Below are 15,106 nucleotides of genomic sequence, written 5' to 3'. Positions count from 1 at the left end.
CTTCAATTGAAGAATTTAATCAAAGATAACTTTACTTTCTGTTCACCATTTTAAATGAAACCTAGCACAGTCGACGCCACTAACAGAGCCCCATCTTCGGTACTTTACCAAATTTTGATTGAGAGTTTGGTTTCTTAAAACTGTTCGACAAACCTTTTCGCAAAACCACCGCCTGGTGGAGCATTGTCAAAACATTATTTTGTAAACTGGTTTGTCGAAGTGTTTGAGGAAACCTAATCAAATGGTGGTAATTAAACAACAGCAGGGCTCTTTAACCAGCATAGACGGCCCTTTGTTTCATTAAAATCATTTATAATGATGAAGAAAAAGAAGTTTTCTTTGTTTTTAGTCTTCATTCGAAGCACATATATTGCCTTCCGATGAAGCATTTATGAAGTAATTCATCACATGGTATACACACACTGTAAGTGGAATTCGCAAATCATTTCTAGATAACCATTTACTACTAAAAGCTAAAAATGCATTTATAGATAAGTGGTAACCCGAATCTTATCTAGTTAACCAGTTATTATGTTACTTATTTGGAATTCGCAAACCATATAAACTTAACCTGTTTATGTTGTACAACTTAAAAAAGGACACAGGCGGCAGTTACGGGCACTTTAAAGCCAGTTTTTAGCCTTCTGTATTTATCTTACTGAAATAGGTTTGCGAATATTAAATAGATAGCTAGATAATTATTGCGAAGATTGAGTGGTTAACATGAAACATTTCGCGAATATTAACAGGTTATCTACGGCAGTTATATGCCACCATAATAAATAAATACATCCGACACCTCGCAAAAGAACAGAATTTCTCCAATGTGCATTTTATTGTAGTAAATATTGCATAACAAAACAAAAGCAATAAACAAAGTAAAATTAAATAATTGTGTTAAGCATTTATTTGTTCAAGGAAATAACTGAAATTGGCCATTCACCTATCTTAAACTCAGTGCTGTATGTATCCTACAGCAATGAAGCTCAGCGCTGTGTGTTACCAAGGGTGATGAAGCTCATTGTTGTCTGTAACCTAGGGTGATGAAGCTCAGTGTTGTCTGTAACCTAGGGTGATGAAGCTCAGTGCTGTCTGTAACCTAGGGTGATGAAGCTCAGTGCTGTCTGTAACCTAGGGTGATGAAGCTCAGTACTGTATATAACCTAGGGCAATGAAGCTCAGTGCTGCCTGTAACCTAGGGTGATGAAGCTCAGTGCTGTCTGTAACCTAGGGTGATGAAGCTCAGTGCTGTCTGTAACCTAGGGTGATGAAGCTCAGTGCTGTCTGTAACCTAGGGTGATGAAGCTCAGTGCTGTCTGTAACCTAGGGTGATGAAGCTCAGTGCTGTCTGTAACCTAGGGTGATGAAGCTCAGTACTGTATATAACCTAGGGCAATGAAGCTCAGTGCTGCCTGTAACCTAGGGTGATGAAGCTCAGTGCTGCCTGTAACCTAGGGTGATGAAGCTCAGTGCTGTCTGTAACCTAGGGTGATGAAGCTCAGTGCTGTCTGTAACCTAGGGTGATGAAGCTCAGTGCTGTCTGTAACCTAGGTTGATGAAGCTCAGTGCTGTCTGTAACCTAGGGCAATGAAGCTCAGTGCTGTCTGACACCTAGGGTGATTAAGCTCAGTACTGTATATACCCTGGGGTGATGAAGCTCATATGGAATGTGTAAAAATGTAGAAAGCAAATAAAAGCATACAAAAGCAAAAGTTCATTTAAAAAAATATCTTCAATATTGGTCATACATCTGAAAGAGGGAACAAGTGCATGACTGGCAATGTTGTTAAAAGTGTACCCCAACACTATATGTATTACCCTGCTTATCATGTAACCTGTATTTAAACCTAGTCATTAACATTGTACCCAGAACTCATTCAGTCATTGAACAGGGTGAGGTTTGTAAATATGTATTGCACGATGTGTTTATCGTCCCCAGTGTCCTCCTCCTCAGCTTGAATCCGCTGTAGACATTCACGGAGCTCAGTAGACCGATGACGGTGCTCCTTATAGTCTGCATGCTCCAGATACAGCTGCATCAACTTCAGGTGGGAAGAACGCAGCTGTGGAAATTTAATGAACATTGTTTGAAAAGTGTAAATGTTGTTTTTTTTAATCCTGATCTACATGTAATATCTTGTTGGCTTGTATCAATTGTTCAAAAAGTCAAATTAAAATATTATCAATCAATTTGTCTGTAATAACTTTTCAAACAATTATTGATAAAACTCAAAACCTTAATGCCTATTTCAAATTACAAATTGACTGCAAAAGAACTGGTTTCACATCTGACCTTGTCGCAAGGTGAGAGGTCAATCAGGTGTCTGAGGATGATATCCAGGAGAACCTTGGCGTCATTGGTGTAAAGGATCCCAGCAGTGCCCGGCCTACTGTACAGGTCCTGCAGTACCTTCATCACTGAGTTAGGAACACTGCTGCCCTCAAACAGTCGCACTGGATCCTCTGTACATAAAAACACACGCGTACAAAGACATGGTACCCTATAATAAAAACATTACATAGAATTGGTTCTGTATAAAAACTAGCATACATGAAATTGGTACCATTTATAAACACAATAATGGACATGGTACCATGTAAAGACAATCTGCTGAAGCATACGTATACAGGGGACCATACAATCACAAGAATAAAGACACTGAATGGTATATACATGGTCTGTGCACACAAGCATACATAGATATGGTACAGTATTTAATAAACACAAGTATACATAGACTTGGTGCGGTATAAACACAAGCATACCTGTACATAGACAAAGAACTGCATAAATATAAGCCTACAAAGACATCTAAACATAAAAAAGCATACCTCGACACAAACCGTTCAAACATTGTCATGCATAGATGCAGTGCTGTATAAACACAAACATACACAGATACGGTATAAAAGCAAGCACACATTGACAGTGTACAGTTTAAACAAAAGCATATGTATTAAATCAAGCCCATTTTAATAGACACTTCTGGTATAAGAGCAAGCATACAAAGACACAGTACTATATAAACAAAAGCCTATGCAAGCATACAAAGACATATTACGGTATAAACACAAGCATATTTGGACATGGTGCAGCACTTAAAAGCATACATACAGAAGACACAATACTGTGTAACAAAACATATGCACAGAGCAAATCTCATGATCAGTCCATTGTTATAATTGTTTACTTTTGTAGACTTTTCAATTTCCTATTAGAGCAGCTTCGAAATCGTGTACAGCACAAATTCACAATTTGTAAAACAAACTTATGAGAACATGTTATAAAATACATTCATTTCATCAGCATTTTAATGATCACAAAAACATTCATTACAGCCCTAAGAGTAAGGGGTAAAATTAAAACGAAGTATTTTTCAGGCTAACTATCCAAAATAAAATTTGATAAAGCTTTTGAATAGGTAACAGACAAGGCTTTCTCCTTTCTCTAATTCAAAGCATGCATCTTGACATACCATCCCTGTTAAAGAGCAGTAGTATTTTCTCTGTAAACACCTTAACGGTCCTCCTCTCCTCGATAACCTGCAGCATTGGACTAGCGGCTGGCACATGCAGGTGAAGGTTGAAGGCCAGCACAAGATTCACAAGCACATCACTCAGCTTGTCCTCATGATCACCCGATACAGGGTTCTCTATGTTCTCAAATATGAAGTTGAGGAAATCAGCATTCAAGTGATCTGTAAAAAAAGTTTATGTTACAAGCAATATTTAGGATATAAAGTCATGCACTCGCCTTATTCATGAATGAAGAAACTAAACACTGTTTACATTAGGCCTCTTAGATGTTTCTTACCGGTATTATAATTATGATATAATCAAGAATTCTATTTATAGAGTTAAATATTGATGCCTTAGAGGTCCTGCTGTACAGACCTTGTCAAGCAATCCAGGTCTTGGAACCAAACCCTTCTGCTTATCTTAACTGTTTTTAATCCATTATTTGTATTTCTTCTTTACTTTGATATTTTGTTTGAACTTATTTTATTTCCATGTAAAAGTAATACTTTTTTCAGAATGTTTTATAATTTACCACCTCTACCTCAGGTTAATTGATTCTAATATACATGTTGTATTAAAAAAAATGTATGGCTGTATGGCTCCTTGTATCATGGATGAAGGTTTATAGGCCCGTGTTTGGATTATAGTCGGGGGGAAAATTGGTGAACTGGCGATAAAAATAAAAAATACATTTTGTTTTCGTTTCATTTAAAAACAGGAGCTGATTAAGGGAAAACTTATTTTTCTATATGAATACCATGAGGTGTTTCTGGCAGTTTTAAATTATGTTTGTACTTATACAAGACAAAAATGAAAGTAATAAATCAACACAAAATAGTAATGTAATAAAGTATGGACCGACCATGCAGGCTTGCTGGTACTGGCTCCCCAGTTGAGAAGATCATTGACAGCAGAAGGGCCACATAGCTGCTCCTCTGGACATCTGCAATGACAGCAAGTTATAAATGAAGTTTGATAAGTTGATACAGACTATGAAAGGGAACAGTTCTGCTTAAAAATTGTCCTAAAAAATGATTCTACACAAAAACATTTTTTTTGCAATACAAACTCAAATTTATCAGTCTTGGTTTTCCTTACATAAAAACTATTTTTACACACAAGATGGACCCACTCTGTGACCAATCCTACCATCTATGTTTTGCTGCAGCTCCTTGGCCAGCTCAGTGGTAAGGACAGAGCACAGTAGCATGGTGATGACAGCACTGCCGCCCTCCAGCGAGCACAGGGCCCCAAACACCTGCAGTAGCATCAGTCGCAGTGACACCCGGTTCTCCTGCAGTAGATGGACAGATATTTAGGTCTGCATATTTTCTATCCCATGCAAATACTTTGTATTGCATTAAAATATATTTTAAAAAGCTTTAACAAGTGAACTTTCATAATACAGAAATCCTCAGACATCTATTTAAACATTTTAATTAAGGCAGAAACTTGTTCATAAGATGGGGTCAAACATGATTATTTCATCATTAATTTGGTCATTTTTTCACGACTTGACTGTTATATGTGATATTGTATTAAAGTATTGGTTGGATGGCATACATTCAAACTATAACATAAGGACCCAAAGCTTAAAAATGTAAGATTATATTATTTGGTAATACAGTACAAGATTGTGAACCATACATACCATTTGGTAATACTGTACAAGATTGTGAACCATACATACCATTTTGTAATACTGTTAAAGATTGTGAACCATACATACCATTTGGTAATGCTGTGCAAGACTGTGAACCATACATACCATTTGGTAATGCTGTACAAGATTGTGAACCATACATACCATTTTGTAATACTGTACAAGATTGTGAACCATATATGATTTGGTAATACTGTACAAGATTGTGGACCATACATACCATTTGGTAATACTGTACAAGATTGTGAACCATACATACCATTTGGTAATGCTGTACAAGATTGTGAACCATACATACCATTTTGTAATACTGTACAAGATTGTTAACCATAAATATGATTTGGTAATACTGTGCAAGATTGTGGACCATACATACCATTTTGTAATACTGTACAAGATTGTGAACCATATATGATTTGGTAATACTGTACAAGATTGTGAACCATACATACCATTTTGGTAATAAAGATTGTGAACCATACATACCATTTTGGTAATAAAGGTTGTGAAACATACATACCATTTTGGTAATAAAGATTGTGAACCATACATACCATTTTGGTAATAAAGATTGTGAACCATACATACCATTTTGGTAATAAAGGTTGTGAAACATACATACCATTTGGTAATACTGTACAAGATTGTGAACACTCTCGAAACTATCTGATTCTAAAACTTTTCGGCAAACAGATGGCTTGGCATTTTCCTGAAATTATTACAAATATTTTTAGAATATTCCATTGAGTTCTATTATAATGTGTCTTTATTTGAACATTCAAATAACAAAACACAGCTAAACAAACAACAATTCCAAGCAAAAAAAACACTTAAAAAATCCCTTACAATAAAACTCTATGTAAAAATGTTGAACATAAAATCTACATTTTAATAATGTTTAATATATATAACATTTCAAAATACTATTTTGGAAATGAGGTTGTATCACGAACGAGTATTGAGAGCATCTCTGTAAGGTTGGCAGAGATGATGTGTTCATCTTCATGCAGGAACCAGCCTCGCTGCTGTGAGTCATCCTTACATTCTGTCAGCCTCACAAACAGATCAGTCAATCGCTCATAGTCTGCATTCATCTCTTCTTCTGCCTGACTGCCTTCATTAACCTTCAGAGAGGGGTAATGTTAAACGTAAATGGTGTATCATCAAGATGTGCAGTATAGCTAGTGAAAAGAAATGTTGTCAGACTAATATCATTATTATTTTATACGAAATAATTCAATAAGAAATTAAATATTATGAACATGAATTGATAAAATCAAAATCTTAAATAAATAAAATTTACTATGTTCTGACCGAATTCTCACCTCTCCAAATGTTCTGTTGATCCTGTCCATCAGCTGGGATACTTCGGGAATACTGGTGGCAATGTGAGCGAGCATTGTTTCCACTGCAACACAGGACAGCTTGTAACTAACACCGGTGTTATTTCTGACCACATCAACAAGATCATCACCAAGGTTAGCAGGCACAGCCACAGTACTATAGTCAATTACTGTTGTTTCTCCTTGCACTTTCTTTGACATTGTGTTTGATTTGGAAGGTGAAGGAAATGGACTGCTCCCTGTATCAGTTGTATCTACCTTGGGACAAGTCATAGCTAATGATAAAGCAGATTGCTTATCTCTGTTGCTCATATCTGAAACCTCTGGGCTTTGAGCCTGATTGTCTTTCACGATCTCTTTTGGTATTTGTGAATTGCTGACTAAACCCATGCTGCTGCAATGTGGCTGTTCTGGTTTTACCTCACTTGATGACCTTGACCTCTGACCTTCTGCTGGTGGTGCAGGAGCTGCTCGCCGCGCTGATGGCCGATTCATTTGTATTGCTTAAAATCGTAGGAAAACATGTCCAAATACAATTGTTTATGAAATGTATTGACTTAGAACTAGATAATATGAATACTATAACTCTAAGCATAGAAAAGCTTTCACCACTTCAATAATACTTACAACAACTTGGCACTTCACTGGAAGCTGCTGAACCTTGTTGAGTATCAGCAGAATGCTTAACATTATCACGGTGTTCTATTAATTTTCTGAAAAAAATATACAACATTTTATTTAACTCCATGGCAGCAACCGGCTAGTACATAATATTCCAGGATGATTTCTAAAATTTACTAATATTTTTTTAAATGCTATTGTATTTTTATACAGCTATTACTTCAAGCTGGGCTGTACCATACAAATTGTGCATTTGAGGCTTTTTAATCATTTGTAGTCATAATAAATAATGAATATTGTATAAGTTCATACAGTTATTTGTTTGTAATAAACTTTTTTTATGATGTAGCATAAGGTAACTTTTTAAAAGATGTCTTTAGCACATATATTTTTGTCTGTTATCTTGGAGTAGGATTGGTCCATAGACAAAATGTAAGAGCTCATAAATAAAAATATTGGACATAAATGGACATATTTTTATAGATGAATTGTATAAACGTTACATTGCAATAATAAACATAAGTTTTAGTGCAATAAGATTATTCTTAAGTGCTTTTCTTAACAAGAATTAAAATGTATGGTACGGCAACACAGCATTTAATAATAGTCTTTTTTATAGTTACCAGAATAAGGAAATGGTTTTTAAAATGCTGACCTAAGATTCTCTCTCTGGATGTGTGTATACTTTCCTCCTTTGCTGCTTGCATCATAATGGATTACTTCTATCGCCCGGTCAATGGACTTCAGTACTTCACTTATACTTACCTAAAAATGTGAATACTTTGATTAATTTAATAGGAAAATGGTCAATGTCAAATTTAAAATATTAGGTGGTGACTATACTCAATGAACCATCTATCGGTGTATTCAGTCTATCGGTGTATCTCAACTTTAAAGTACAGCTGAACACTGCTATTCTGAACACCGTTTATCTGAAATTATCGCTATTTCTAAATAATTTTTTGATCACAATTTTACTCCTTCTTTGTAAAACTAAATTATTTTATTTTTTCCGAAATCGCTATTCCGAAATAATCGCTATTCCGAAGTAAATATTATGGTCCCGATTTGATTTTTCACACCTATTTATTAATTCTTATTTCAAATTTTTTTCACACCATACTGCGAATGCACTTGGGCATCGGCTTGAGGTGACAATGGAGCACAATAGCGCTTGTTAAAGAATGACATTGAGCACGCGTATGTAACAAACATCGATGTCAGAAAATGAGCGATTCATTTAGGTGATGTAGTGTGTATATAATTGCTGGTAAACACAATCTGAATATCATTCGAAAATGTCTATCTCATCTGATTCGATCTCCGCATTGCTCACTCAACCCGCCAACAAACAATCCGAATGTATATATGTGCTGTCATTTTGTTTTAAATGTTTTATGTTGTTTTAATAAAGAAGTATAATAACGAATTATTTGTCAATGATTGAACACTTAATAAAAAAAATATTTGTATACGAAAGATAACTCAAACCGAGTGTATCATATTGGTTACGTGTAACGGACATTGCAATCTTCGCGACTTAGTATTTCATGTCATCTATAATTTGCGAAGGCTGTCATTTGCGAAAAACTGTTAATCCGAAACACTGCTATTCCGCTATTAATCACCACAAATATATTGTCCATATATACGATGTTTGTTTGGACGTTAATGAAACATAATGAATGTCTAAATGTTTAAAAACTTCCCTTAACGCACATTATTCAGTTGTGGCTTCACAAAAGTAAATAAAAATAATGATGACAATGTCATGACGCACACTTTTTTAATATTAGAAAATTGTATACTTAAGAAAGTTAACATTACCTTCATACTTAGTCAAATGACCTACCTTGTCTTCTTGCACATAATTCTTTGGAATGTAACCAATCTCACCATAACCATTTTGTACAAGAAACCAATCCTTTTGGGAGTTATCAAGCACTGTAAATTGATCACCAGTTTGAAATGAAAGATACTGTTGCAAGTCGGTTTTATATTCATACAAAGCACGATACATTGTGATTAAGTTAGCAAATAACGGGTAAATGAAAATGTAAATATTTGACAGCCGGTGTTCCCTGTCAAATTTGGCGAGCTTGATCAATACGCTTTTAGGGTTTAATCGATTAGTGTTTGACCGGTTCGAGAGCTTTATGTCTGTTTACAAGTTTTAAGTAGGTTCACTAAACTGACTGGAAGCTGCAATTTTACGAATTAAGACGTGTCTATTCAAAGCGATGGTTTGTCTTTTACCCCTTTGGTACTATTACATATATGTTAACTAGTATTGTATGAGAAAATCACAGTTCGGTACGACTTTTAGGATAGTGTAATTGCAGTCAACTCCCGTTGAAAGAATAAAAACATATTTTTAATACCTGGACGATCCCGTAAGATACCGTATAAATAAATCTTATATATATTTATTTTGTGAAACATATGCAAAGTAGTTTCAATCATTTGTTGGGGCGCGTAACTTGGGTTTTGCGCTCTCCAAACTGACTGAAAATGTACAGGTTATTCGATCCATTGGCGCGTGTACGCCGTGAAGAGGGCACGGGACTCCCTGGGATGAATACCTAACTATATTGTCTGCAGTCGATGGAACCTCGACAAAGACAGTGTCTCCAGTAAAGTGGTTCTAACTAGGGCAGCCTTCCTTCATTTAAAAAAGTCTGTTGGACGATCCAGCTTTCATTAATCGCGGCCCTCAGAGCAGTTCCCTTCGATAACATTTCTGTGGCGTATGCCTCCCTCTTTGACATATCGAACTTGAACTTAAAGTCGTGCTGAGGGACATGGCGTTTCCAATCCATAATGCAGCCATATAGGCACAGACAGACCACCATACATTCTAATAGGAGAAGCGAGGCCCACCCGACATGCCGAGAAGAATTTTAAGTAGGTCACATGTAATTCTAGTTTAAAATGGTACATTATTGTGTATTTAACACGGATGTTTTATTTCTATATGAAATTAAAATTTAACATGTATTTAAAAAAAACATGGAATACAGGATCTACATTGTACTTGGGTTAATAATGCATTCAGTGCCGCGGGTTTGGGTGTTTACACTAACATAAATGCTGTCACTAATTGTTTCTGTTCAAACCATTGCACTGAGCATCTCTAGTTTAAATAAGAGTAGAATATTGCTTGAAGGACTACATGACGCCAAGTTTCAGAAACTTTGATAAGGGTTGCCCTCTATGCCGCCTTGGAGCCGCTTCCGCTGCAGACTCGTGGGCCTGTATTGGCACTTCCCGTATAAATCATCTCCAAGATGACAGGAGTTCATGCTCGCCATCGAAATATTGCTGTTTTCTCCGTAATTGGATTTTCCACGAACAAATTGGGTTCCGTGAGAACGAAATCGCAACACTTAGGAATCAATATTTGGGCATAAAGATCCTAAATTATCTGTTGGAAATAAATCGGATCAGTACATAGACTACAAATTGCAGAGAACTAATGAAGAAACCCACGGTGTTTGTGTCGTCCGTGACGGATCTGACAGTGACCCGTATATCCGTTATTCGCCACAAAGTCCCCGGCGTAGAGAACTGAGAGACAGGATTGCTGGGACGCAATATTTATTACCATGTTTAGTCCTGAGATTCCACTGTACTACTGTAACAACAGACGCTATGCAGAAGTGTTGAGCAATTGTCTGAAGTTGCATCATATTGATCATTTTTATTGTCTTCACGTTACTGGTGTTTAAATTCGACTTTAACCACAGTAAGGAACATATATCCTGCCGATTTACTGGAAACTGCCGTCTCGGTATTCCCCAGGAGGACATCAAAATTCATTTAGAATAAGCAATAACTATTGTCTTCTATAACGAATTGATCTTATATTTAAAATTTCCAGTCTGTTTGTAAAACTATTGATTAAGGGTTTGGTGGAGATGATTGAGAAAAAAATCATTCACATTCGCGAGTTAAACATTATTTGAAGCATTGACGGTACCACGTTACGTACATTCTGTTGTTTTCAGACAGTGTCAGTGTCTAATGGGTTTCTAGTATGTAAGAGAGGGGCAGAATAAGTTGCCGGTGAATTGTGTGTGTGTGTGGGGGGGGGGGGGGGGTATTAAAGGGTTTATAACACGTCCCTTAATGTTTTTTGTTTTGTTTTTAAGGTAGCCGACGTTGATATCCATTTGACTCCCTATCGTCGTGTCATACTTTGCATCACATACCTTTCCATTTTATAGATTATTCAAGCAAACCATACCGGTCATATGAACACGTGAAAAAACGTAGGAGTGCCATAGAAATCAGGACCTGTCGAATAATGTACAGACCTAGCTACAGACAAAGGCTATCATTGAACTAAATGTATTAAAAGTTTAATTTGATGTCATAATTTAGGTCCCCATTTTAGAAAACGCACTATTATCTAAGTAGACAGTAAGAACAGTTCGCTCGCTCCACCCTTCTTAATCGTTATGATTTTACAAAATATACGTGTACTTTTATCACATGGTATTTTTATGGGGCCAAAATGATTCATCTCATGACAGTATTCGAATCATTAAAAAATGGTCTGTATGGAATTAATACACAAAACAGTTGTATAAAATATTTTCCGAATCTTTTATTCTTGAAATCAATATTCACGAACGGTGTTAGTTTACTGAGGGGCAAAACTTAGTGACAAATATTCAGTATTGTCACGTCTGCTGTCTCCGCTGGAATTGACATACGTATGATGAATCTCGATGACTGTATTCATTGAATTAGCCTGAAGAATTCTCCTTTTTTTTGCATTAGAAGACTCCACATTTGTAGCGTTATAAGACATCTGTCACTGGACCATTTGACAAGGCGGAGAAAAGGAAGTGCCCCGGGAGGATCCGACCATATTTTAACGGGAACACGGCATACAGCGTACAACTGCATGGCCTTCTGTGATGGATGGCATACAACCGTCCCAGCCATGTCCTTCATAATTGCTTGACAAGCTCAATGAGACAGTGGTCCTAAGTAGGCCAGGCTACAATTGGATTTCGCACAGCTGGAGTCCAAAAGCACGCGGATAAATAACAACTACTATTCCCTAATTATATTACACGGGGTCTCCACGAAATCTCCGTCAGAAACAATTTGAAACATTTCTCTGCCAAGTATTGGATTTTAGTTATCCTCTGGATGAAAAGAAGTTTTTCTTATAAAGCAGTGTATGATGTTTGGCAACACGGACTGTCACATTCCCAAATATACCAGACAAGGACTCTTCTCTCCATAAAGCCAACTGTTTTGAATCGTTTAGGGTTGCGTCAGTCTCATTCTGATTGATTGTTTCATTTAAGACGGAGTCTTATGAGAAAATGGGATTTTATTCCAAAAGGAGGAAATATTCGGTCTGTTAGTTTCTTTTGTTGTGACATGTGTATATTTTGCATTCGTCAACTATACTTAGAGGACAAAATACGTTTATGTGAAAACAAAGTACACTATACTGGATTCTGAGCCAGCATGCATGTTGCAGCGGACCTGCACGTGTTTGTCTCGTGCTGTCTGATCACGTGCACGGGAATTTCGTACGCCCAATCGGACCGACTCAAAGTACCTATAGGTAGGTGTAAGTCACACTATTTATACTGTGTTTTTGAATTGTTTGTATAACTGCCTTTACAAAATCCATAAAACATAAACGTACATGTTTAGAGTCAGACAAAACCATACCATGATACAGGACCACTTTTTCCTATTATAATACTATCTATTTTTCGAAGCCGTGCACAGATGGCACACTCTATATGTACATCTCTATTGACCAAACTTATAGGTGGAAGCCTTATTAGGATAAAAATAATGACCTCTGGAAACACTCCAGCGGTTCCTCACAAATCTGGACATGATCCTTTCTGATAGAATTTGTTCTAATGTCAGACCAATTATAGCGGTTAATTCCTCGTATGGAACTCCCTTGAGTGCCTTTATGTACCACCGTCATTTTTTCTATTCTATTAAAAGTTTATAATGATCAATGTTTTGGGGAAGTAGAAGAGGATATTTTATGAAGATTAAGGCATTTACACCACAGAAACTTCATACAACAAAGTTCCTGTAATTTTCACCATTGTTTTTGGACTAAGACTGTAAGTTTTGAACTGTGTTATTTATAAGAAATGATTGCATGTAATTTATGCAAATGATTGCAATTACCTCGATCTATTTCGAATTTGTTCAGAAAGCTTTAAACCATGATACAAAGGTCGTAACAGTAGGGTCATATCCTTCAGACTGCATGGTATGGAACATATTTACTAAATATCGAACTTCATAAAAATAAGTTACATTTCCGTTGATGTGAAAACATTAATTGACACATCTAAGAATCGCGTGATCATTACAATTTGGGTTGTGGAGTGAAAGTATTGTTCGTATATTTTTTTTATTGGCGTCACTTTAGTTAATCGTCAACTGACTTTAATTGCGTCATCACTATTGTTGATGTCGCGCAGTGTTTTGCGCCATTTGAAAAGAAAGGTACGTATTTTTGTAATAATACAGAGTAATGTCAAAATAACAGTTTTTAGTCAATAAGTTTTCAGTGCTGATAATGTCCATATTAGCGCATTATGGCTCGCATGAATTGATATTGTTTTTGCGTCAATCATGAGACTTTGTCATGCCTTTCTTGTTACGCCGTTTGTTTTTTGTAGCGACAATTTTAGGTACAGCCTAAACTCGCCCGTCATTTAGTACAACGGTCACTACCTAGAGTCGCCCGCCGTTTAGTACGCTGGTCTCTAAATAAACTCGCCTGACATTCGGTTAAGCGGTCACTTCATAAGCTCGCCTCATTCGGTTAAGCAGTCACTATATAACCTCGTCTGCCATAAGGTTAAGCAGTCACTATATAAACTCGCCTGCCATTCGGTTAAGCAGTCACTATATAACCTCGTCTGCCATAAGGTTAAGCAGTCACAATATAAACTCTCCCGTCATAAGGTTAAGCGCTTTCTACCTCAACTCGCCTGTCATTCGGTTATGCAATCACTGTCGTAACTCGCCTGTCATTTGGTTAAGTAGTCACTGCCTAAACTCGCCTGTCATTCGGTTAAGCAGTCACTGCCTAAACTCGCCTGTCATTTGGTAATGCGTTCACTACATAAACTCCTCCTTCATTCGGTGAAGCGGTCATTCCCTAGACCGTCGCCCGCCTTTCTATACACTGGTCTCTAAATAAATTCGCCCGTATCTTGGTTAAGCTGTCTCTACATAAACTCGCCAGTCATTCGGTTAAGTAGTCACTGCATAAACTCGCCTGTCATAAGGTAAAGCGGTCACTTAATGAACTCGCTTTCATTTGGTTAAGCGGTCACTACATAAACTCGCCTTTCTTTCGGTTAAGCGGTCACTACATAATCTTGCCTGTCATATTAAGGCTAAGCGGTCACTACATAAACTCGCTGTCATTTGGTGAAGCGGTCACTACATAATCTCGCCTGTCTTTCGGTTAAGCGGTCACTGCATAAATTCGCCCGTCATTAGGTTAAGCGGTCACTACATAAACTCGCCTGTCATTAGGTTAAGCGGTCACTACATAAACTCGCTGTCATTAGGCTAAGCGGTCACTACATAAACTCGCTGTCATTAGGTTAAGCGGTCACTACATAAACTCGCCTGTCATTAGGTTAAGCGGTCACTGCATAAACTCGCCTGTCATAAGGCTAAGCGGTCACTACATAAACTCGCTGTCATTAGGTTAAGCGATCACTACATAAACTCGCTGTCATTTGGTTAAGCGGTCACTACATAAGCTCGCCTGTCATTAGGTTAAGCGGACATTGCATTAACTCGCCTGTCATTAGGCTAAGCGGTCACTACATAAACTCGCCTGTCATTAGGCTAAGCGGTCATTACATAAACTCGCCTGTCATTAGGTTAAGCGGTCACTACATAAACTCAGTCGGCCGTCATTCGGTTTAAAAGTCAC

General features: G+C 37.0%; 2 protein-coding genes across 4 annotated transcripts in view; one reads left to right on the top strand and one right to left on the bottom strand.

Moving 5' to 3' along the window:
- Positions 1-420: 420 nt before the first annotated feature.
- On the bottom strand, positions 421-9,235 carry LOC128229260 (NCK-interacting protein with SH3 domain-like). Of its 3 annotated transcripts, none has more exons than XM_052941060.1 (11): positions 8,999-9,235; positions 7,802-7,911; positions 7,153-7,238; positions 6,508-7,004; positions 6,136-6,306; positions 5,805-5,891; positions 4,669-4,813; positions 4,382-4,462; positions 3,477-3,698; positions 2,294-2,463; positions 421-2,063 (listed from the first exon to the last, which is right to left on the bottom strand). In XM_052941060.1, the coding sequence occupies exons 1-11, from the start codon at positions 9,164-9,166 to the stop codon at positions 1,878-1,880; spliced, it is 1,923 nt and encodes a 640-aa protein (XP_052797020.1). In that variant the 5' UTR covers positions 9,167-9,235; the 3' UTR covers positions 421-1,877. The 3 variants fall into 3 exon arrangements, with proteins under 3 accessions (XP_052797020.1, XP_052797022.1, XP_052797019.1); XM_052941062.1 differs by having other exon boundaries at positions 6,508-6,590; XM_052941059.1 differs by having other exon boundaries at positions 423-2,063; positions 6,508-7,028.
- Positions 9,236-12,399: 3,164 nt separating this feature from the next.
- The window catches only part of LOC128226351 (glutamate receptor 2-like), a 46,784-nt gene continuing 44,077 nt past the window's right edge, over positions 12,400-15,106 (top strand). The window contains exon 1 of the mRNA XM_052936231.1: positions 12,400-12,736. Coding sequence (XP_052792191.1) covers positions 12,637-12,736 — 100 coding nt within the window. The 5' untranslated portion in view covers positions 12,400-12,636. The remainder of the gene's footprint in view (positions 12,737-15,106) is intronic.

The sequence above is a fragment of the Mya arenaria genome, chromosome 3 (genome assembly GCF_026914265.1).
Source record: "Mya arenaria isolate MELC-2E11 chromosome 3, ASM2691426v1".
Classification (NCBI taxonomy): domain Eukaryota; kingdom Metazoa; phylum Mollusca; class Bivalvia; order Myida; family Myidae; genus Mya; species Mya arenaria.
The sequence above is the reverse complement of the archived record's forward strand: the minus strand, read 5'-3'. Positions and strand labels throughout refer to the sequence as shown.